The 20,367-nt window shown below is 52.0% G+C and overlaps 8 protein-coding genes across 8 annotated transcripts; 6 read left to right on the forward strand and 2 right to left on the reverse strand.

The window, feature by feature from the left end:
- Positions 1-112: 112 nt before the first annotated feature.
- GCG54_00014329 (N-sulfoglucosamine sulfohydrolase) lies at positions 113-1,591 on the forward strand (the record flags this gene model as incomplete). The annotated part of the gene is made up of 1 exon (XM_045414167.1): positions 113-1,591. One exon carries the CDS (start codon positions 113-115, stop codon positions 1,589-1,591), a length of 1,479 nt encoding a protein of 492 aa, XP_045261781.1.
- Positions 1,592-2,304: 713 nt separating this feature from the next.
- GCG54_00014330 (putative transporter) lies at positions 2,305-4,106 on the forward strand (the record flags this gene model as incomplete). Its single annotated transcript, XM_045414168.1, has 2 exons — positions 2,305-2,955; positions 3,018-4,106. The coding sequence occupies 2 exons, from the start codon at positions 2,305-2,307 to the stop codon at positions 4,104-4,106; spliced, it is 1,740 nt and encodes a 579-aa protein (XP_045261782.1).
- Positions 4,107-4,350: 244 nt separating this feature from the next.
- GCG54_00014331 (uncharacterized protein) lies at positions 4,351-5,523 on the reverse strand (the record flags this gene model as incomplete). Its single annotated transcript, XM_045414169.1, has 1 exon — positions 4,351-5,523. The coding sequence occupies one exon, from the start codon at positions 5,521-5,523 to the stop codon at positions 4,351-4,353; it is 1,173 nt and encodes a 390-aa protein (XP_045261783.1).
- Positions 5,524-6,134: 611 nt separating this feature from the next.
- Positions 6,135-9,840, forward strand: GCG54_00014332 (Vegetative incompatibility protein HET-E-1; the record flags this gene model as incomplete). The annotated part of the gene is made up of 4 exons (XM_045414170.1): positions 6,135-6,261; positions 6,315-7,753; positions 7,818-9,045; positions 9,092-9,840. 4 exons carry the CDS (start codon positions 6,135-6,137, stop codon positions 9,838-9,840), a joined length of 3,543 nt encoding a protein of 1,180 aa, XP_045261784.1.
- A 202-nt stretch (positions 9,841-10,042) lies between these two features.
- Positions 10,043-11,300, reverse strand: GCG54_00014333 (D/L-glyceraldehyde reductase; the record flags this gene model as incomplete). The annotated part of the gene is made up of 5 exons (XM_045414171.1): positions 10,043-10,702; positions 10,755-10,827; positions 10,879-10,997; positions 11,056-11,143; positions 11,254-11,300. 5 exons carry the CDS (start codon positions 11,298-11,300, stop codon positions 10,043-10,045), a joined length of 987 nt encoding a protein of 328 aa, XP_045261785.1.
- A 2,651-nt stretch (positions 11,301-13,951) lies between these two features.
- On the forward strand, positions 13,952-14,218 carry GCG54_00014334 (uncharacterized protein; the record flags this gene model as incomplete). The annotated part of the gene is made up of 1 exon (XM_045414172.1): positions 13,952-14,218. One exon carries the CDS (start codon positions 13,952-13,954, stop codon positions 14,216-14,218), a length of 267 nt encoding a protein of 88 aa, XP_045261786.1.
- Positions 14,219-15,914: 1,696 nt separating this feature from the next.
- GCG54_00014335 (Mannosyl-oligosaccharide 1 2-alpha-mannosidase MNS1) lies at positions 15,915-17,755 on the forward strand (the record flags this gene model as incomplete). Its single annotated transcript, XM_045414173.1, has 2 exons — positions 15,915-17,561; positions 17,636-17,755. The coding sequence occupies 2 exons, from the start codon at positions 15,915-15,917 to the stop codon at positions 17,753-17,755; spliced, it is 1,767 nt and encodes a 588-aa protein (XP_045261787.1).
- A 2,099-nt stretch (positions 17,756-19,854) lies between these two features.
- On the forward strand, positions 19,855-20,040 carry GCG54_00014336 (uncharacterized protein; the record flags this gene model as incomplete). The annotated part of the gene is made up of 1 exon (XM_045414174.1): positions 19,855-20,040. One exon carries the CDS (start codon positions 19,855-19,857, stop codon positions 20,038-20,040), a length of 186 nt encoding a protein of 61 aa, XP_045261788.1.
- Positions 20,041-20,367: the final 327 nt, after the last annotated feature.

The raw sequence follows: 20,367 nt of genomic DNA on the forward strand, positions 1-20,367 counted from the left end.
TGAATTCTATGGAGCCCTTTATTCCGCTTGTCTACAAAAGGCGAATCGCAGTGACTTTGACAGGACTGATATCACACCTCCCATGACTACAGCAGGAATACCACATTCAGTGATGGCCCCCAGAAACGTGCTTCTGCTCGTGGCAGACGACTTGGGAAAGCAGCTTGGCTGCTACGGAAACCCCTACACCAAGACTCCAAACATCGACAAGCTTGCTGCTGAAGGTACGCGGTTCGACAAAGCTTTTGCAAGCACTGCTTCTTGCTCCGGCTCAAGATCGACCCTCTACACAGGCCTCCACACCCACCAGAATGGTCAATACGGACTCAACAGCGGCAAGCATCATTTCATGACATTCGATCACATTGAGTCTGGACCAGCCTTGTTGTCTAAGGCTGGCGTTCGCACTGGGATTATCGGGAAGATCCACGTCGGTCCAGACAGTGTTTATCCCTGGGAATGGAGGGATGAAAGCCTGACCAGGGATGTGTGGTGGTCTTCTCAACGCGCGGCCGAGTTCTTCAAGGTCTCCAAAGAGGATCGACGGCCGTTTGTATTGACCGTTGGGTATCACGACCCCCATCGCGATCGCACCCGCGGCGGCTTTGGCAATGATGAACCTGTCGATGAGCGAATCAACAGTGTGAAGTACCATGCCAACGACATGGTCGTTCCAGGCTTCCTTTCAGACACACCCGGTGTTCGACATGAGCTTGCAGGCTATGCGGAGGCCATCAGCCGTCTGGATCAGGGCATCGGCATGATCCTACACGAGCTTGAAGCATCTGGCTTCGCCGATGACACTCTGGTCATCTTCATCAGCGACAATGGCCCTCCTTTCTTGAACTCCAAAACTACTCTCTACGATGCTGGGGTCTGCCTCCCTCTCATTATTAAGCAGCCAGGATCGTCACCGGCGGTCAATCCAAATCTGGTTTCTTACGTCGACATTTTACCCACCATCTTGGACTGGGTTCTGGACCAAAACTCGGAAGGACCCAAGACGGGACTCGCGGGTCGGTCGTTCCTCGATATCATTAGTGAAGATCAGCAGCTTCCTGAATGGGACCACGTCTTTGGCTCCCACACCTTTCACGAGTCAACGAACTACTGGCCCACGAGGTATATCCGAACGAGGCGATACAAGTACCATCGCAATATTGCATGGAGACTTGACTTCCCGTTTGCCAATGATATCTACGGCTCACTCACATGGGAAGACATTCGCAATGCCGAAGAGAGTCCGAAGAAGATTGGGCAAAGACTGTTGAAAGACTACTTCTTCCGTCCTGCGGAGGAATTGTACGATCTCACAGCGGATCCTAATGAGGTGAAGAATCTAGCCAAGGATCCTGATCATCAGGATGTACTTGTTGAGCTGCGGACCAGGCTGGAAGATTGGCAGAGAAGAACAAACGACCCTTGGCTGTACCGCGATGGGATCTCGATCCTTCTGAACAAGCATCATATTGATGCCGGGCTCTCAGTTCCCGATAAGTGGGATCTTGACATTGAAAGTCCTGAGACAAACAAGAAAGGTATCAAATTGTATGACAATTTACCTTTCGGGGTAACTGGTGTCAGATTGTAGAAATGCGGCGGAATTGCATGCTTTGTAATGAGGATAAAGAGCTTAGACAAGGGAGAAAACCCTTGAATTATTTACGATGAGAATATCTGCCGAGCGACATGCGCCAATTCCGCCTGGTATGATGCATTGGTCCGCCCGTGTGCCAGCGCTCATCACGAAGATTTCGGGGAGGTCGGGCCGTTGAAGGAGAGTCACGCACAAGTTTGAAGAGGAAGTGATAAGACGCAATTGGATCTCAATCGCATCCATGTGGCACGCCAAGACAGATCCAGGGTGGTATTCCGTCTCTGCCAAGCACCATCCCACATGGGGAATTGTCCGTCGTTCTGTGAGAGGTGGACCCCTCGCTCCTCATCTGTCTCCATAATGTCGTGATGGCTTCTCGGCTGACGGACGCCGAGAACCAACCAAAAGCTTATCTTCGCTTTCAACCTTTTCCAGGGTCATTGAAGACTTTGACAAGATGTGCCTCTGGAAATAAGCAGCGGGCGAAACCCAGCAGCACGTCGAACTCATTGGCGATGATGTGCGCGTTTGGCTCGGTATTCTTTTGACCGATTGCAAGTATCGGAGTCGAATGTTTGATACCTTATATAGATGGATGCAAAACGAATTTTTAATCGAATTCAAGGCCAATTCTGACCATGATGATATCTCTCAATTGATAGCTCATCGTCCTTCATTCTGAACGCGCGGTCACCTAAAGCGCAAACATGAGTGCAAATGCGCCCCCCGCCATCGAGGTTGCTGATGGAGCAAGGACTCCTCGCGGCCACGACATCGACGCCAAAACGCCTTCGTTCGAGGTCGACTCCCCAAAGGAAGACATCAGTGATCTCGCTGAGCCACAGGACACCACCAAATCAGTTGGCTTCTGGGAAGCACTCACCCGCCGCAACACCCCCAGAGACCTTAACTCCATTGCGACAGAGCGTAGTGTTTTCGATGATCCCAACTTAGCGCCTTTTTATCAACCTCCAGCTGAGTACGAAAACGTTCATCGCTTCGATCCTCAGGAACGATGGACCTACCGCGAAGAGCAGCGTGTGCGCCGCAAGACCGACCTTAGGATCTTCGCCTGGATTCTCGTCATGTTCTTCGGCTTGAATATTGACAGAGGTAACCTGGGCAACGCCGCGGCAGACAACCTTCTCAAGGATCTCAACATCAACACGAATGATTACAACAATGCTCAGAACATGTATCGGATCGGCTTTCTCATAGCTGAAATCCCATCACAGATGATTGGCAAGCGTCTGGGTCCTGATCGATGGATCCCTGTCCAAATTATCCTGTGGAGTTTCGCTTCGGGTGGACAGTTCTTTATGCACAACAGGGCCGGCTTTTTTGCCTGTCGGTTTCTTGTAAGTTTTGGCATACAATAGGGTAGAAGCGTTTCTGAGCTAATCAATGCGTGAATTTCAAGATCGGGCTCTTCATGGGTGGCTTTATTCCGGACAGCATTCTGTACTTGTCTTATTTCTATAAGAAGACCGAGATGCCAATCCGTCTCGCCCTGTTTTGGTTCGTCGACTCTATCTCGGGCGTTATCGCATCATTTATGGCGTATGGCATTCTGCATATGCGCGGAGTGGCCGGCAAGGAAGGCTGGAGATGGCTCTTTCTGATCGAGGCCTTGGTCAGTTTCGTGATCGGCGCTCTCAGCTTCCTGTTCCTCGTCCCAGGTCCAACGCAGACGAAGACATGGTGGAACCCTAAAGGCTACTTCACGGAGCGCGAGGAGAAGATCATTGTTAACCGCGTTCTTCGGGATGATCCGTCGAAGAGCGACATGCACAACCGCGAATCTCTAACCCTCGGTATGCTCTGGAAAAGTCTCAAAGACTACGACCTCTGGCCCATCTATCTCATCGGAATTCTTTTCGAAATTCCAACAGCGCCGCCGAAGACATACCTCACATTATCTCTGAAGGCCTTGGGTTTCAGCACTTTCAACGTCACGCTTCTCGCCATCCCTGTTACGGTCTTCGCAGCAGTCAACATGTTGTGGGTCACATTTCTCACCGAGAGATTCCATCAAATCGCCATTATCGGCCTTCTGTCACAGGTCTGGGTGCTGCCTCTTCTCATTGTCGAGTATACCTCCATCGAAAGCTTGTCCCCGTGGGCGCAGTATGCTGTCACATTCATGATCCTCGGTCAGCCATCAACGCATGCCGCTCACGTCGGCTGGTGCTCTCGACTTTCGAATTCTGTGCGAACTAGAGCAATCAGCGCTGCGTTGTACAACATAACGATCCAGCTGTCTGGTATCGCGTCGTCCAACATCTATCGCGAAGATGACAAGCCTCACTATCATCGTGGAAACAAGAACCTCATCGCCATCACCGTCGCTACAATCTTTGCATACGCTTTTGCCAAGGTGTATTATACGCTTCGGAACAAGTCTAAGCGGGATCAATGGAACGCCATGTCTGACCAGGAACAAGCAGCATACCTAAACAGTACCACAGATGAGGGCAATAAGCGGCTGGACTTCTTCTTTGACAGTTAACTGCGGGCCTTATCATCTGATTATTGGCTTTTTCTGGACGTCTGTATTGGTCCGATTCAACGGCACAAAGCCCTTACTAAAGACAGAAAGTGGCAATTGAAGTCACGCAACATCCTCTTTCGAGTCTTTTGCTTTGCCCAAGTGCCTACGGCCAATTCTTGGTAGACGTCATCATTGAATACCCGTGAAATTGCTAGCTACCGTGCCTTAAGTACATGCCTCTTCCCCAATTTCTACATTTTTATCAGTGAAACGTCATTGTCTCCGCAACATATTGCTTCCCGTCTCCGGAATTATTGTTTTGGGTTCCGTTGCCAGTGTTGTTGAACTGTCGGGCGGCTTGCCCACTCGAAGATGAAGATTGCAAAGCCCGCGGCTTATCTTCCTGGACATAACGCTCCAACAAAGCCTTTGTCACAGAAGCTGCAGCAATTGCAGCATACGGTTGCCATTTCTTGTTCTTATGGCTATCCGCGTAGTCGCAAACCCCTTTCACAATAATGCATGGTATCTGATCCCACATACCAGCACCTTCCATCTCGAAAGCGATGATGTCATGCTCCTGAGCCACTTTATCGCGATGGGCGCCAGATTTCATGACCGTATCACCAGATGCCACATTCCCGATGAAGATCTGCGGAGACTGGCTCTCACTATCGGCAAGACGATCCCTAGGCACAAGATGTGCCTGATCGCACCCGAGCTCCCGGCAAGACGTACGAGCAGCCGCGGCACATCCGCCGCTATTGCTACACCCACACCCAGTCTGCTCCCAATTCTGATGAAGATGAAGATACGCCGACCTGAACAGAGTGTCTTCAGATGGTGGTGGACGTCCGTAGCGGGTTCGACGACGTTCTTTGATCGCCTTTCGTTGGGCCTTCTCCAGAACATTTGCGCATCCACGCTCGAGTCGACCACGTCCAAAATCAGACTCATATATAGCGAGCAAAGAGCGAATGTCGAGGTTCGATCGGCCCAAAATGTCGTGAATGGTATCCTTGCGAGTGAATTTATCGGGGTATTGGCGGCCCAGGTCAAACTGAATGACGCTCTTGCTGATGACGACATCTCCAAGTATCATCCCATCGACCTCGTCACCTGATCTAGGCACGCCACCGCAGATACCGGCGAGGATTGCGAGCTTCAGGCCAGTATAGCTCGATCGAAGAGCTGCTGCTGCGCCTGACGAACTTGCTTTGCCCATGTTTGGGAGTAATGCGAGAACAACATGATGTCGACCCATACGCCCGGTTGTATAACTGTTAGGATCATTTGGCGCTCTCCCAAATTGATCGCCATCTTCGTCCCAGAACTCGTCAAAGGCCAGTGTGGCAGCATCGTACTCGAGGGGTAGCGCGCAGACCACAGCAATCTCGAAGTCTCCCCGATGCCGGGGTCGGCCATTATCCGTCATCCAGAAGATATCTCAAGGCGAAGTGCCTGCAAAGCTGATGCCGTGTTATTTGGATGTCAAATCCTCTATGCTTTTGCAATGCTCATGGAAGGATCCAGAGTAAGGTAAGTCATGAGGCGGAAGGTTTTACGCAAGGTCAACCTTGGCAAAATATTCCCATCACATAGTCAGTTGCCTTCCGACCATGCGTGCATGCGGCGGAGGAGCGAACTCACCCGACACCCAAAGTGCCCAGTGAAAGTGTGAAGATACCGAACCATGTGCTGAGAGATTTATGTGAGAAGCAACGAATCATGCTCGAAGCCGCAGGTTTAAGATGCATGTCTGTGCTGACCACCATCGTCACCCACCAATTAGGACAAGCAATGAATGAAGCGAGGATTTCAGGGCGGCAAAATCAGGCTTGGCAGGCTATCCGGTCCAAAGGGAAGGGAGACACTGCAGGGTTGGTTGGAAGAAGAAGGCTGGGGCGGCGCAGCAGTTTGTGGTTCGCCTGGCTGCCTTGCCACCAAGGCTCAGAAAGCATGCTGACAGACTAGTCGAAATTTCTTTTCTTGTGCATCTGCTGATAATTTCATGCTCTCTTCAAGGGAAGCACCCGGACGACCATTATGCCTTACAGCGCGGTCCCTATGAGCGGAACACGGATACAAGACGTGCATCAGAATGTCGGGCCGGGAGTTCAGAACAACAACTGCGGCCCAGGCACCCAGTACATAGCCCACAACATCAACATAGGTGAGATCATCTTACATGACAGAGACTCAGCACTTGACCCTTAATGATTTCAGGTTCTCGGGACGACAGTCGTTTTTTGAAAGACTTGTTCAAAACGGACCCAAAAGACGACAAACAGACTATTGAAAGCCTAAAAGGGGATTTGATCCCAGGGCTGTGTCACTGGATAGTCGACCACCCCTCATTCCGTAATTGGCGAACTGGGCCACAAAGACGGTTGCTTTGGATAACTGGCGAACCCGGCAAAGGCAAGACTATGCTCATGTGCCACACCATCAATTATCTCCGAGGTCAGGGGCACAAGCCACTCTACTACTTCTGCCAGGCTACCAGGAAAACAACTGCTACCGACGTGGTTCGTGGGCTTTTGTGGCTACTTCTCACTGAAGACCGTTCACTCATCGAGCCGCTCCGTCATGATTATGAGCAAAAGGGAGAAATGCTCTTTCAGGACTCCAACAGCTTGGGTGTCCTCTGCGCAATTCTCACGAGGATTCTGTCTGACAGTCCGGGTGTAAAGGTTACCATAGTAGTCGATGCCCTGGATGAGTGTGAAACTGACCTTGATCGCCTACTTGGTCTTCTGATGACGCTTTCCAAGATAGCCAGAACCATTGTTTCTAGCCGGGACTTGCCGAGAATAGCAAACGGACTTAGCGTTGCGAAAGACAAACTTCGTATCGTTCTGGGGAACAACAAGGACAAGGTCGATGAATACATACGGTACAAAGTGAACCAACTCGCAACGCTGAGAGGATACGACCAGGAAACATACAACAAGGTGTCCAACTATCTGAGACTTCAGGCGAATGGCACGTTTCTCTGGGTGTCTTTGGTCTGCGAGCAACTTGCAGATAATGAGGTGTCAGCAGCTGACACCTATAGCATTCTGAGTTCCTATCCCAAGGGCCTGGATGAGGTGTACCAACGTATCCTGGATCAGATCTCAGGTATGAGATCAGAGCGAAAACACCTTTGCTTTAAGACAATATCTCTCTTCGGCATTTGTTGCAATTCCATAAGTTCAGAAGGCCTAAGTACCATATTTGGACCTTCGTGTTCTTTGGAGCAGATCACGAAGGAGTGTCGAGGTCTACTCATTTTCCAGAACAATGCTATCTATCTAGTACACCAGTCGGTCAAAGAATTCTGGTTCAGGAAGTCTACAACGAACAGTGTGTTTGGGGACGTTGAGTCTCAGCACACGTGGCTTCTGTCAAGGTTGATCCAAACTATGTCAAAGGACCTCCGAGGAAAAGACGATAAGGTGGCCATTTCTTTCCGCGCTAATACTCCAATGTCTCTTCTTCAATATGCATGCGTCTACTGGATTGACCATTTTATCAAGAGCAACATCGAGCGGCAGGAACAGCAAGATATTGTCTACCACTTCTTGGAAACCCATTTTCTTCATTGGGTTGAGGCCCTATCTCGCCTGAGACTCTTGTTCAAAGGCATAGACGGCCTCGTCGAATTGCTGGAAGCGTGCAAGGTGAGTGGAAAATATCACTGAAAGCAAAATATATGGTAACAGTAATCAGAATCACAATACGGAGTCCAAGTCTGAGGAATTCGTCAATCTTATTTGGGATGCATTGCGTTTCTTGCGTCGTTTTCGCGTTGGCATCGAGAGGTCACCAATCGAGGTGTATCGCTCCGCGCTCTTGTTCAGTCCGGAGCAGAGCGCCGTGAGAAAACTATTCGCTGATAAGGATTCTCCTGCTTTGCAATTGACAGCGATGGCTCAACGCGACTGGGGCTCAAGTCTACAGTCTCTTGAAGCGCAAAGTCCATCCACCTTGCCTGTTGTCTTCTCGTCCGATGGATCTACGATTGTTTCGGCTTTTATTAACCAATACATCGCTCTTTGGAAGACAGACACCGGGTCGTATATAAGATCTCTCAGGGGTCACTCAACGCCCATACACTCTTTGACATACTCGAAGGACGGGTCCACTATTGTCTCAGGGTCAGCAAGCGGAACCATCACACTATGGGACACAGCCAAGGGACACTTCAGAAACGTCTTTTTCACTGGTCACAAGGCTGCAGTTGTTGTTGTTGCTTTGGATGAACGAGGTCAGATCCTAGTGTCGGGTTCTCTGGACCGAACGATCAAAATCTGGGATGCAATGACTGGTACCTGCCGTCATACACTAGAGGATGTGGAAGGAGCCAGACTCGCAGTATCAGGTGACGGGAAGTTCTTTGCATTTCCAACGACCGCTGGGGATATACAGCTTTGGAATGCACAGACCTTCGTGCATGATAAGACATTGCGAGGTCAACTTGATGAAGTTCAAGTCATTGCGCTTTCGGGCAATGGAAGAAAGGCCGCCAGTGCTTCCAATAAATACATGGTTGTATGGGATCTGGCCAATGGTTCTATCCAAAGTCGTCGCAGGGTCGATAAGCGCATTTCTGCCATAGTTTTCTCTACCGACAACTCAGGCCTGGCAACAAACTGGGGCGCTCATGGTGTCAAACTGTGGAAGCTGAACGGCCATGGGCTTAAGACGCTTCACGGGTTTAGCGGACCGTTTCATTCGTTATGTTTCTCGCCGGACGGCAGAACGCTTGCATCATCAGCAACGGATGGAACAGTCAAGTTATGGGACGTGGCCAACGATGAGTGGATTCAAAGTAGACGTGCATCTGTTTCAACGCCAAGCCCAGACGATATCAGTGAGTCCTCAGGACTAAGGTTTCGGTCAGACTCATCTGCAAGGCGTGCATCCCTTTGGCGTCAAATGCTTCTGTCCTCCTTTGGGCGGCCTGAAAGCAGTAAGTAAACATGGTCCTCGAACTTCTCTGTTTTAAGTCGCCAAAGTAACATGGTTAGGTCTCGATCGAAGAAGTTACCGTATACACATTCGTGACCACCATTTCAAGCAGATCGCCGCTGTGGCATTTTCGCCTGACGGGAAAGAAGTTGTGGTGGTCGATGGCAATGTCGTCACGGTCTGGGACTACCAGGCTGGGTGGCGTAGGGAAGAATTCGTGTCGAGGCTAGATTGCGCCTCAGATGCAATTGTCTCGACGACATTTTGCAAGGATAGCATATACGTTGCTGAATACAGCTCCTCAGACATGAGAACGAGTTTATGGGACATACCCTCAGGCCGGTGCCTGAAAACGGTAGATGATGGCATCAGCGTTACAAGCTTGGCGTTCTCGCGGAATGGATCCACGCTCGCAGCATATGGAAGAGTGAGCCTGAGGCTTTGGGACACGGCAACAGGTGACTTGAAAGCGTCATTTACGACCGATCTCGAGTCCCTGAATCCGGGCCGCATCAGGTTTTCTGAAAACGGGTCGCACATATATTTTGACAGCAATTCCTTCAATTTGTCCTCTCCAGGACCCATTGTGGCAAATGGCTTGATAGGTATTATATACATTGTGCCGCACCAGTACAGGATCAGGAGAGATCTCGATTGGATTGCTAAGGGAGATACAAACGTTTTGTGGTTACCGCCAGGGTACCGACCATCTGTATGGGACATTGTGGGATCGGACGTAGTTATGGGCTGTGGGTCTCGCGTTGTTTTCATTCGGTTACCTGATAAAGATGTCTGATTTATTGTCCTCTCAAATCCATTTCTTTGGCGACTGCTGGCGAGCAAGTTAGCGCCGAGTACTGCAACTAAGGAACGTCACAACACAAAGATAGTTCAATGACCATTGTCATGTCTAGTATTTCTTTCTTTTTTCATTATTCATAGAGTCATCTATCTAAGGCCATCTAAGGCCGCTCTAGTATCCACATGGTATCACGTATTTAAAGCTTGCGAACGACGCGGTTGGCAGCCTCCTTCTCCTCCTTCTCGTCCCAGATGTTGATGTTCCAGCGGGGCTTGTAGGTGAAGGGAATGTTGTAGCGGCGGGGCTCCTTGCCGATCTCGTTAATGGCGGCCACGTCCTCGTCGGAGATCTTGACCTCCTGGAAGTTGGAGTGAATGCGGCTGGGGGTGACGGACTTGGGGATGACGGAGTGGCCGCCGACCTGGGACCAGGCGAGGACAACCTGGGCCGGGGTGGCGTTGAGCTTCTCGGCGATCTTCTTGACAACGTCGTGCTCGATGAGCAGGGGCAGGCCGAAGCCGTTGTTGCCGAAGGCGGAGTAGGCGGTGATGTGGATGCCCTTCTCCTTGGCGTACTTGATGAGGGTGTCGTTCTGCTGGAGCAGGGGGTGACGCTCAACCTGGTTGACGGCGGGGACGACGCCGGTGGCGTCGATGATGGTCTGGAGGTCGTCGATGGTGAAGTTGGAGACGCCGATGGCCTTGACCTTGGACTTGGGCAGGGCGATCAGGGCCTTCCAGGTGTCGACAAGGGAAACGCCCTGGTCGAGGTCGACCTCGGAGTCGTTGCCGGCGGCCTTGGGGAAAAGCTCGCCGCCGTTCTTCTTGAAGGCAACGGGCCAGTGGATGAGGTAGAGCTGGGAAGGGTCAGGAAGTGTTTTGGTAGATGGAAAAATTGGGTGTACTCACGTCAAGGTAGTCGAGGCCGAGCTCCTGGAGGGTCTCGTCAAGAGCAGCCTCAACGTTCTCGGGGCGGTGGTTGCTATGTTGCTGTCAGTATACATATCTTATTTCATATAACAATGTAACTCACTTGTTCCATAGCTTGGAGGTGATGAAGATGTCCTCACGCTTGAGGCCGGGGATATCAGCGAGCGCCTTCTTCAGACCCTCACCAACCTCGGGCTGGTTCTGGTAGATCTTGGCCAAGTCCTGCCGTTGCTGTTAGCTCCTGCCCCTTACACGTCTTTCAACGTTTGCCGATGCTTACAAGGTGACGGTAGCCGGCCTTGAGGGCCTCGTAGACACCAACAGAGACTTCACCGGGCTTGGACTGCCAGGTGCCGTATCCCAGAGTACTGAAATGAGGGGTCAAAAGTCAGTGAAGCTCAAAACGTGAAGCGGGGTACAGTGATCGGCAGGGGCCTGAACCAAAAGAGTTCAGATCACTGTAAACAAGCAAACGTACGGGATCTCGGCGCCGGAGTTAAGATTAGCCTTGTTACCGAAAGACATGATGACTTGAGTTTGAAGAAGAGGTTGTGAGATGGGATGAAGAGTATCGTGAGGATCACAGAGATCGTTGATGGAGAGGAGGAACAAGTAGGTGGCCTTTTAAACAAGTGAGGGGTTTCGGGGCCCATTGCATCATTGTTTGTCAGGATGAGCTGCGAACCCTGATGGGTGGGCGGCCGTGACGCCCACCGTCGGACCCGCTTTGCCCGCTTTGCCCGCTTTGATGGCTCCGAGCCCACGACTCTTGGAGTGCCAACAGAGCTTCCAGTCGCTTCGGCGGGGCACCGTTGACTAGTCGCGCCTGGGGACCCCACACTTCGGGGCGGGAGCCGATGCCGGAGGCGGGTATGGAGGGGAAGGGGCTTCGGGGCTTAAGGTATGATGGGGGAGGGGAACATGTGGTTCTTGCGGATGGCGGTCGCCGTGGCTAATGGCTGATGCGAGTTCCCGGCTGTACACGGAAACGGGAGCGGGAGCAGATGCAGCCAGATGCGCCTCCGGCTCTACTATGCATTGATTTGCATGCGGCAGGTTGACACCCCGGATAGAGAGCATGCAGTAGTAATCATTCTGAACATTTCCAAACGTAACAGAGATTCACCAAAGTCCTTCTGTCTGGGTCGATGGCACCTCGCTTCCAGGCCCGGGTTCCTGGGACGGGAAGGAATTGCGTCTTAGCCTTCATGCATGTCGTCTTGGACGGCCCGCATCTTGGCGCCATGATGTGCGGCTTTGAAAGATATTGCGGGAATGACGAACAGTATTGCGCACAAGAAACTGCCGACTGATGCGATCTCGGGGCCACAAGATGGTACAAATAGCCCCGCAGTCGGTCGCAAAGAAGCGCACAAATGAGAGACGGGATTGAGAAGTGGCAGTAGATAAGGCTAGTTGATCGATGATCTCACCTCAAATGCTGGTGGCCGAGCTAGGTGATACAACCGTACCTAACGGCGATGTCTCGTATGCTGTGCAACAACGGCGTTCAGCGTCTACTTGACGGGAGGAGAAATGCCGACATGAACTAAGCCATTAAGTGACATCCAGCTGCCACAAAAAAAAAAAAATCATGATCTGATATGATGAGTAATTCATTGAGACAATTGCGTCGCGTCGTTAATTCAAGCATTTCCAATCTGAATGTTGATGATTGACTTGATGAAGACACATCCTCCTGTCCTGCCGAACCAGTCGCATTCGTGCTACCGGGCGCCGCCTCAAACGCACTCACTCTCCAACAATCCATCTCATGCATCGACGTTGAAAAAAGAGTCTCACTCAAAAGCCAAGTCCGAATCTGACAACATCTGCATCCAGTCAGCACATCCATCCAATCCAAAGCACAGATGACCTCGCTTACCGGCCGCTGGCGACGGAACACGGCACCGATCCTCAGGGGGCAGTGATGTGTTCGTTACCTAGACCCCACTGTCGATGACTATCCTGTTGAATGCTACATTACACTAAAAGATACGTCTCTCTGATGACCCAACTCTACTATAGTGTTAAAGAAGATGCATTCTTTGACTAGACTGAAAAAGAGTATCTAGCGTCGCTGCGTGTGTGTTTCAGTGACTCGACCCCGCGCTGGGTGTTTCTGGCGTTTTGTTGTATTCAATGAGATGAAATTAGAGCGTCGGGGGTGCCGAGGTCCTCGTGCGCTTCTCTAAAAAGCTAAGATGCACTGAAATCCGAGCACACTTGTCTGCTTCTTCCCTTCCTGCCTTTTCTATACTTTTGCATAGCAGGGTACCGTTCGTAAGTTACGCCGGACTATCTAAGTGGCTCTTGAACTGACCCTTGCAAACATGGGGGTGCGGGTTCTCCTTTTCTCAAGTCTTCACGGTGTTAATGTCCTACTCGCCCCATGCGCATTTGATATACTTTACAGTCTAGTTGCAGCTTTTCATTACATCACAATAGCTGTCATCGTTATCTTGGTAGTTCCTCGGCGACGTTGGTCGTAGCTCTTAGATCGTGTCGTGTTCCAGAGCCCCCGGGACATATGAGCCTTTAAAGGAACAGCAACCACCAATCATTCGATTCTGAAATGAGTAGGTGTCCAAGCCGTAAGTTCATCGCAGCCACCGTAAGCGAACGGCTAGTCTTTCTGAAATCTCTATGATACTCACTGACAGTTACCGAACCTCGTTGGCATGAATTTACTGATGACTCGTTAGTAAGAGTGGGCGCTGCATTTTTTAATTATCCCATCGGCTGCCACATGGCACTTAACAAACCTGCTATACTACCAATAGTCGCAACCGGATTGAATAAGCTATTCGATTGGTCCAAGAAAATGAAAACTCAGGGCGTGGCCGATGGGACTAACGGACAAAAAAGGCACTGATACGCGTTTCCCTGATTAGCTGAACTCTGTTAGACATCAATCGTCAACAGAAAACAACAAGGCATCTCTCCAAGAACATACAATATTTTGGCCCTTACTCGCAATACTCCAAGAAGCGAAAAGAGGAGCGATTCTGTGAGTCAGTTACTAACGGCCAACCCGAACAGCTAGTTCCCAAGGGGCCAAGAGCAAACACCTTCATGCCGTGCGTTTCGCCAGGCAATATAAAGAGCCAAATCGCTGCTCCTAAGTTAGTTATGCATATGCAACATACTTTCCCTCAGCCTTCTCAGTTTACACAATGAAGATCACATCCCTCGTTTCCTTCCTCGCCGTCACCGTCGTTATGGCGCAAGCGTGCGACTACTGCCAATGTCAGAAATCTGATGGCAGCCACTGCTGTGTAGCGCACGCTAACGGCAAGGCATGCGACGAGGTCTGTAAGACTGCTGTCTACAGCCTTAGCTCCAACGGCGACAGGCTATCCTGCAATGCTGGTGGTGCTTCGAACTGCATTTCACCAGCTTCGTACTCAGGACGGGACCGATGCATTGTGGGTATTTTCTAGTTCTCTATCATAGTAGGATGCTAACGGTACGAAAGTGAAACACGCCCGAGTTCAATATGAACAAGCACTCAGGACGTGTCATCGCTGCCCTGCTATATAAAGGGGCCGGATTTCAACACAAGCCGGAACGTGACAGGAGATGGAGAGGCGTGGAGCGTGGCTGCTTCGGTCGTTAGGACATTTCTAGAAGTTACATCAGCGGTGGTGGCGACTACGTAGATAATCAAATGAGCCCTGTTCAGTTCACCACTGAAAAAGACCCAACATTGTCTGCATGCAGAATCAGTCAGCGACTCGTTTAATGACCAAATTAGCCAAGAGCAGTACATATGTTACGTCGTATCACTGGTGCTCCACACTTATGGCTTGCTCCTTGGAAGTAGGCTGGTATCTGGGCCTGAAGCTGACTTCTGCTTTGCAGGTACTATGCTATTTCATCAAGTGCGATCGGACTGCAGGCGCGCGAGGCAATATTCAATCAACTCACACGCAGAAAGATCCTCCCTTGTTTCTAGCGAAGAACAAGTTTCGAGGTTCATTCGAAGTCGAGACTGGAGCTAAGTATTGCAGTCCATTCGCACTCAGTGGGATGTATCCTTTCATACTGAAGAAGCATTTAGTATTTTACTAACGTCTTAATCAGCAAGCGCTGTCACTTCTTCCGAAACCTCTTCGTCTCTGGACATAACAATTCTTCGCACATCTGCATCCAGTCAGCAAACACATCTAATCCAAAGCGTAGATAACCTCGCTTACTGGCCGCTAGTGACGGAACACGGCACCGATCATCAGGGGGCGGCAACGTGTTTGTTACCTAGACCCCCACTGTGGATAACTATACAATTAGAGTGTTGGGGGTCCGATGTCTCCTTGATCGCTTCTCCAAAAAGCTAAAATGCACCCGAACCCGAGCAACACTTGTCTTCATAGAAATATCAATCGCGGCATGCTCATCATGAAAAAGACAGTGTCTTATCAATCCCATCTCAATCAGCAAGGGCTGTCACTTCTCTGAAGACCCCTTCATCTCTAGACGTGACAACTCTTGGCAACTCCGCTCCAAGCAAGGGCATGCAACCCGTCCCGTCGCATCGGCCCCCTTTCCATTCCACAAAAGGCGCGCCAACAAGCGTTGGTTCAGCCCCAAGACCGGTCGCCAACAGCAGCCAAACATGTCTATTGACCCTGCCGAGCGCCTCGCTAACCACTATGCGATAGACAGAATTGTCTTGGCAGGGATGGGCATGGTTCGCAGGAGTAGCCTGGCGGTGGCCCCAGGATTTCCCGACTGGGATTTGACTTTGCCCTCCATGTCTCATATTCACAAAAACGTTGTTCCAGAACCCCCGATGCTACCGCCGGCCGGCGGCTGTTCTTTGCGCGTTTGTTAACACGCTGGTCATCTCTTCCCGACCTCACAACCTCGGAAGCTCTCGCTCTGGATGATAGATACGCCTTGACCCGACGACAACGACATCTCATCGCTGAAGCAGCATCACCAGCCATCAACCACATCTCATTCACTTCATCTCCTCGCGTCGTTTTAGGAACCATCAATCACCTTGCGGCATCTCGCTTCATCGATTCCCATGACTCGACCTTAGGTCCCTCTCCCTTGGGTCATCATCGCCTTCAAACGACTGCGATTTTTCATCGACACTAGATACCCATCACCTCACTCCTAATCTCATCCAACATGACGGCAATGTACCGCTGGACCCGCGTCCGCACGCTCGCCATCACCCTCACCTTCGGCGGCTGCCTCCTCTACTACTTCTACACATCATGGGCCCGCTCCGAGTCCGCCGCCCTCGAGCGCTACATGAACCTGCACAACATCGCCCCTCCCCCGGCCACCCCACAATCCAGCTTCGACTGGTCCTCGGTGTCGTACAAATACCCTCCCAAGACGCCAATGACTCCACTGCCAAAAGGCCGCCGCCCCTCCCTCCCGCGCGTGCAGCACCAGTTCCCCGCCGAGTCCGCCGCTGCCGCCCGGCTCCGGGAGGCCCGCCGGCACGAGGTTCGCGAGCTGTTCAGACGCGACTGGGCGAACTACAAAAAGTACGCCTGGATGAAGGACGCGCTCAACCCCATCTCCGCGACCGCCAAAGACCAGTTCTCCGGATGGGCCGCGACGCTGGTGGACTCGCTCGACGTGCTCTGGATCATGGGACTGAAGGCGGAGTTTGAGGAGGCTGTCGCTGCTGTCGCAACCATTGACTTTGGGTTCACGAATGCAGACCGCGTGAATACGTTTGAGACTAACATTCGGTATCTCGGTGGCTTGATGGCGGCTTATGATCTCAGTAAGAGGAAGGTCCTGCTCGATAAGGCCGTGCAGCTTGGCGACCTGCTTTACGGGGCGTTCAACACCGAGCATCGCATGCCGGTGGACTTTATCAACTTCAACGACGCCAAAGCCGGAACGGGTCTGGACGTTGAGAGCTCCGTCGTCTCAGCGTCGCCCGGGACGCTCTCACTTGAAATGACGCGCCTGTCACAGCTCACGGGCAACCCAAAATACTACGACGCCATGTCTAAGGTAATGGACCTCTTCCACGACGGCCAGAAGAAGACCAAGATCCCGGGCATGTGGCCCATGTTCGTGTCCATGAGGAACCGCGATGTCGTCTCGGGCTCGCAGTTCACCATCGCCGGCTGCGCAGACTCGCTATACGAGTACCTCCCCAAGATGCAAGCCCTCCTCGGCGGACTGGAGCCCATGTACGAGGACATGACAGAGGCCTTCCTCAAGGCCGCTAACGAGTCCCTGTTCTTCCGGCCCATGCTGCCCGGCAACGAGAACATCCTCATCTCAGGCAACGCCAACGTCGACATTGACGGGAAACTATTCCTCGACCCGGAAAGCGAGCATTTAGCCTGTTTTATCGGCGGCATCTACGCCCTGGCCGGGAGATTGCTGGGCAAGGAGGAGTGGGTAACGATTGGGGCGCGGCTCACGCTGGGATGCTACTACGCCTACCAGGCCATGCCGACGGGCATGATGCCGGAACGCTTCAACATGCTCGCGTGCCCGCGCAGGGACGAGTGCAAGTGGGACGAGGACCGCTGGGAGAAAGAGAAGAGGCTGCGGCCTGAGTTCAAAGAGCACCTCCCCAAGGGCTTCACCACGGCCAAGGACGCGCGGTACATCCTGCGCCCGGAAGCCATCGAGAGCATCTTTGTGCTGTACCGCATCACAGGTGACCGGGGCTTCCAGGACGCAGCGTGGGAGATGTGGAAGGCCGTCAGCAACGGGACGCTCGTCGAGCATGGGAATGCGGCGGTGCTGGACGTCACGAAGAAGGCGGACCCGCTGCCCAAGGAGGACTACATGGAGGTAAGAAAGAAAAGACTCATCGCCCCCTTCGACATGGTTCAAAAGAGATGGACTTACTGACTGACGAGAAATAGAGTTTCTGGCTTGCGGAGACGTTGAAGTACTTTTACCTTGTCTTCTCGCCGCCTGACCTCATCAGCCTCGATGAGTACGTCCTCAACACGGAGGCCCATCCCTTCCGGAGACCCCACTGAGGTCTGGCCACTTGTAATATTGTAGTTAAAGGCTGGATGTGAAGACGGAGGGTTCCGTTAGCCTGTGCTCGAAGAGGGTACAGAGCAGTGAATCCCTCGCTGAATTTGAGACGGACGTGGTCATTGCTGAGGCGACGTCCAGATGAACTTGTTGATGTTGGCGAGTAATGAAGGAGTTGCTTTTTTCTTCCACAGTGGGGATCACTCTTCCAGCCCCCGGCACACCTCGTGGTGATGGGGGTCCTCACGCGAATTTCATCGGGCGAATTCATGCTTTTTTTACCCCTCGACCAACCAACAGATGAGAGGGCTCTAAACCAACGCTCCGCACACCAAAGAGTTGCGGTGATCGTGCTTACGTGGCGCAGGCCTTGGGGGACAAGTATTGGAAGGAGAGAGTTTCTTGGAAGTCTTGGGGCATACGTCACAGGAGTTGCCAACAATGTCCTACAGGAGAGAAGCACACGCTTTACAAAAGGCATACCGCCAAGTCGCGGGGCTACATTATCTTAGATCTAAATCGTAAAGACGGCAGTACAGAATACCAAATATCAGGGAACACCGTGGCTCTAGTAAACCCGTCGATGGGACGGAAGTGAGATCGCAGGAGGACGCAATATGAGTGAGACAGCGGCGCCGAAACCTTGGGCCGAGCGCCAGCGGTGTATTGGAGTGGGCTGTAAGCTCTCGACCGGAGATCTGTTGAAGCTTGTTTTAGAGTGGGCAATATCAATCTCGTAGTCAGGCAGTCGGACTGGACCCACGCTCGCAGAATCTGGCAGGAGAGCACACGACAGTCGGGCAAGATTGACCACTTTGATCGGTTGTGGTGAGAATCCTCCGGTCATGTCACGATGAACGGGCCGCAGGCGTCACCAATCATCGAATGAACAGTCGTCGACTATGCAGGCATTTAAAATTAAACTAGAAACCTACTATACAGCAAACTTCCAGAATAGGAATCGTCTCGCCTCATCCTCAGCTGTCGCTTGCGTCCCATCCGGCACATCGCTGCAGCGTCGATCAGTCACTGCCACATGAAGCCGGCCCCGATCACCCATCACGACGGACAGCTCCGCGCCATCTAAACTAATCTCGCACGTCTCTACGGTTCAGTCTCAACTGCCCATAATCTTACGCATTTCTGCCCAGTACATCCACACAACATGCTGTAAATAACCGTGTAATCTCTCAGTGTCATGACAAAGTGAGGCTTGATCATACTCGCTGAAGCTATCCCGCCGGGCAACTCATGAATCGCGTCCGGGACGATGACCGCACCCGCGCCCTACAAGCTCTCTACAGCGCCCCTAAAACCCCCAACCCCCGGTCCCAACGGGCCCCAAAATTGCCCGTAAAGAGCCCACCTCATTGCACCGTTGTGAAGAACAACGACCATCCCCCCACCCTTCCCGCCAAGAACGGATTGAAACGCCTCCCATCGCCAAGAGCATGATCAAGCTCCTATACTCGATGGCTTTTAATAGCCCCAAACACAACTGCGTACGCGCCAAGACGCGCCGTCTTTGTCCAAGACTTTTTTCCCTTCTTGAGCCACACTTTGGTCTAGTCTGGTTGTCTGCCTCCCCCTATCGGCCTGCCTATCGGGCTCACCGCCGCCCAAGCACCTCGCCCAGCCAAGACACAGACCAGCCAGGCCACCCATCTCTGTAGCTGTGTTCCACTCAATTCTCACGGTCTAGGCGGCGGTGTTGTTCTCCTCTCCTCTACCCATGCCAGCTCCGCAAGCCATCGAAATAGCATCCTCCTTGTAACCAACTCCAACGGAGCCAACTCTTGGTATCGACATGGAGTAGTAGACGTCCACACATACCGAGAGAGAAAGAGAAGGTGGCGGAGTGTCAACTGACCATCCGGCACCTGCCAATGTTTCCAAACCTTCTTTCTCAAGTTCTCCATCTTTCTGCTTTGAGTCTTGTCGTGAACTTGTATAAGAAGCATCCGTCCAACCCTCCTTCTTGCCATCCCATCCTCCTCATCCCGCACATCCACCCGCGAACACTCCCACTCCATCATCCAAACTTTCTCCCAACCTTTTCTCTGCAGCTCTAGTCGACATCACACAAATTCAAGTCACCATGCGCGCCGTTTACACCCTCATCACCCTCCTCGCCGCCACCGTCGCCGCCCGCTTCGACGGGCCCTGTGTGGACGTCGAGTGCGGCACCGCCCGCACCAACTGCGAGGCCGACGGCATGATCTGCGTGCCCTTCCCCAGCGTCGACCTCGAGAAGCGCAAGGGCTGCACCTGCTCCGTTGGCTAAACGCTTTCAGTCATTTACACTTAGTTCAAGTCCTTCTTGAGTAAGTCGTCTTCCATCAATAGTCTCACATTCGACTGTGTGGAAACAAAGAGCTCTTGCTGACTCAACTGCGTCACACAGACCACAGTTTCTATCTAAAGACACGGCGTTTGGGGCACCAACTTTTGACACATTCGGTGCGGCGAAGACGGGACACACTGGCGCTTTGGCATTTCCCTTCTGTTTTTGGAACTTCGGATGAAGAAAAGCCTCATGGCAAACTACAACTAGAGATGATCATGACAATACACGGGAGGAGTAGCGTAACCAATTTGGCATTATGCCTCC

Source organism: Colletotrichum gloeosporioides (genome assembly GCF_011800055.1).
Source record: "Colletotrichum gloeosporioides strain Lc1 chromosome Unknown consensus_62, whole genome shotgun sequence".
Lineage (NCBI taxonomy): Eukaryota > Fungi > Ascomycota > Sordariomycetes > Glomerellales > Glomerellaceae > Colletotrichum > Colletotrichum gloeosporioides.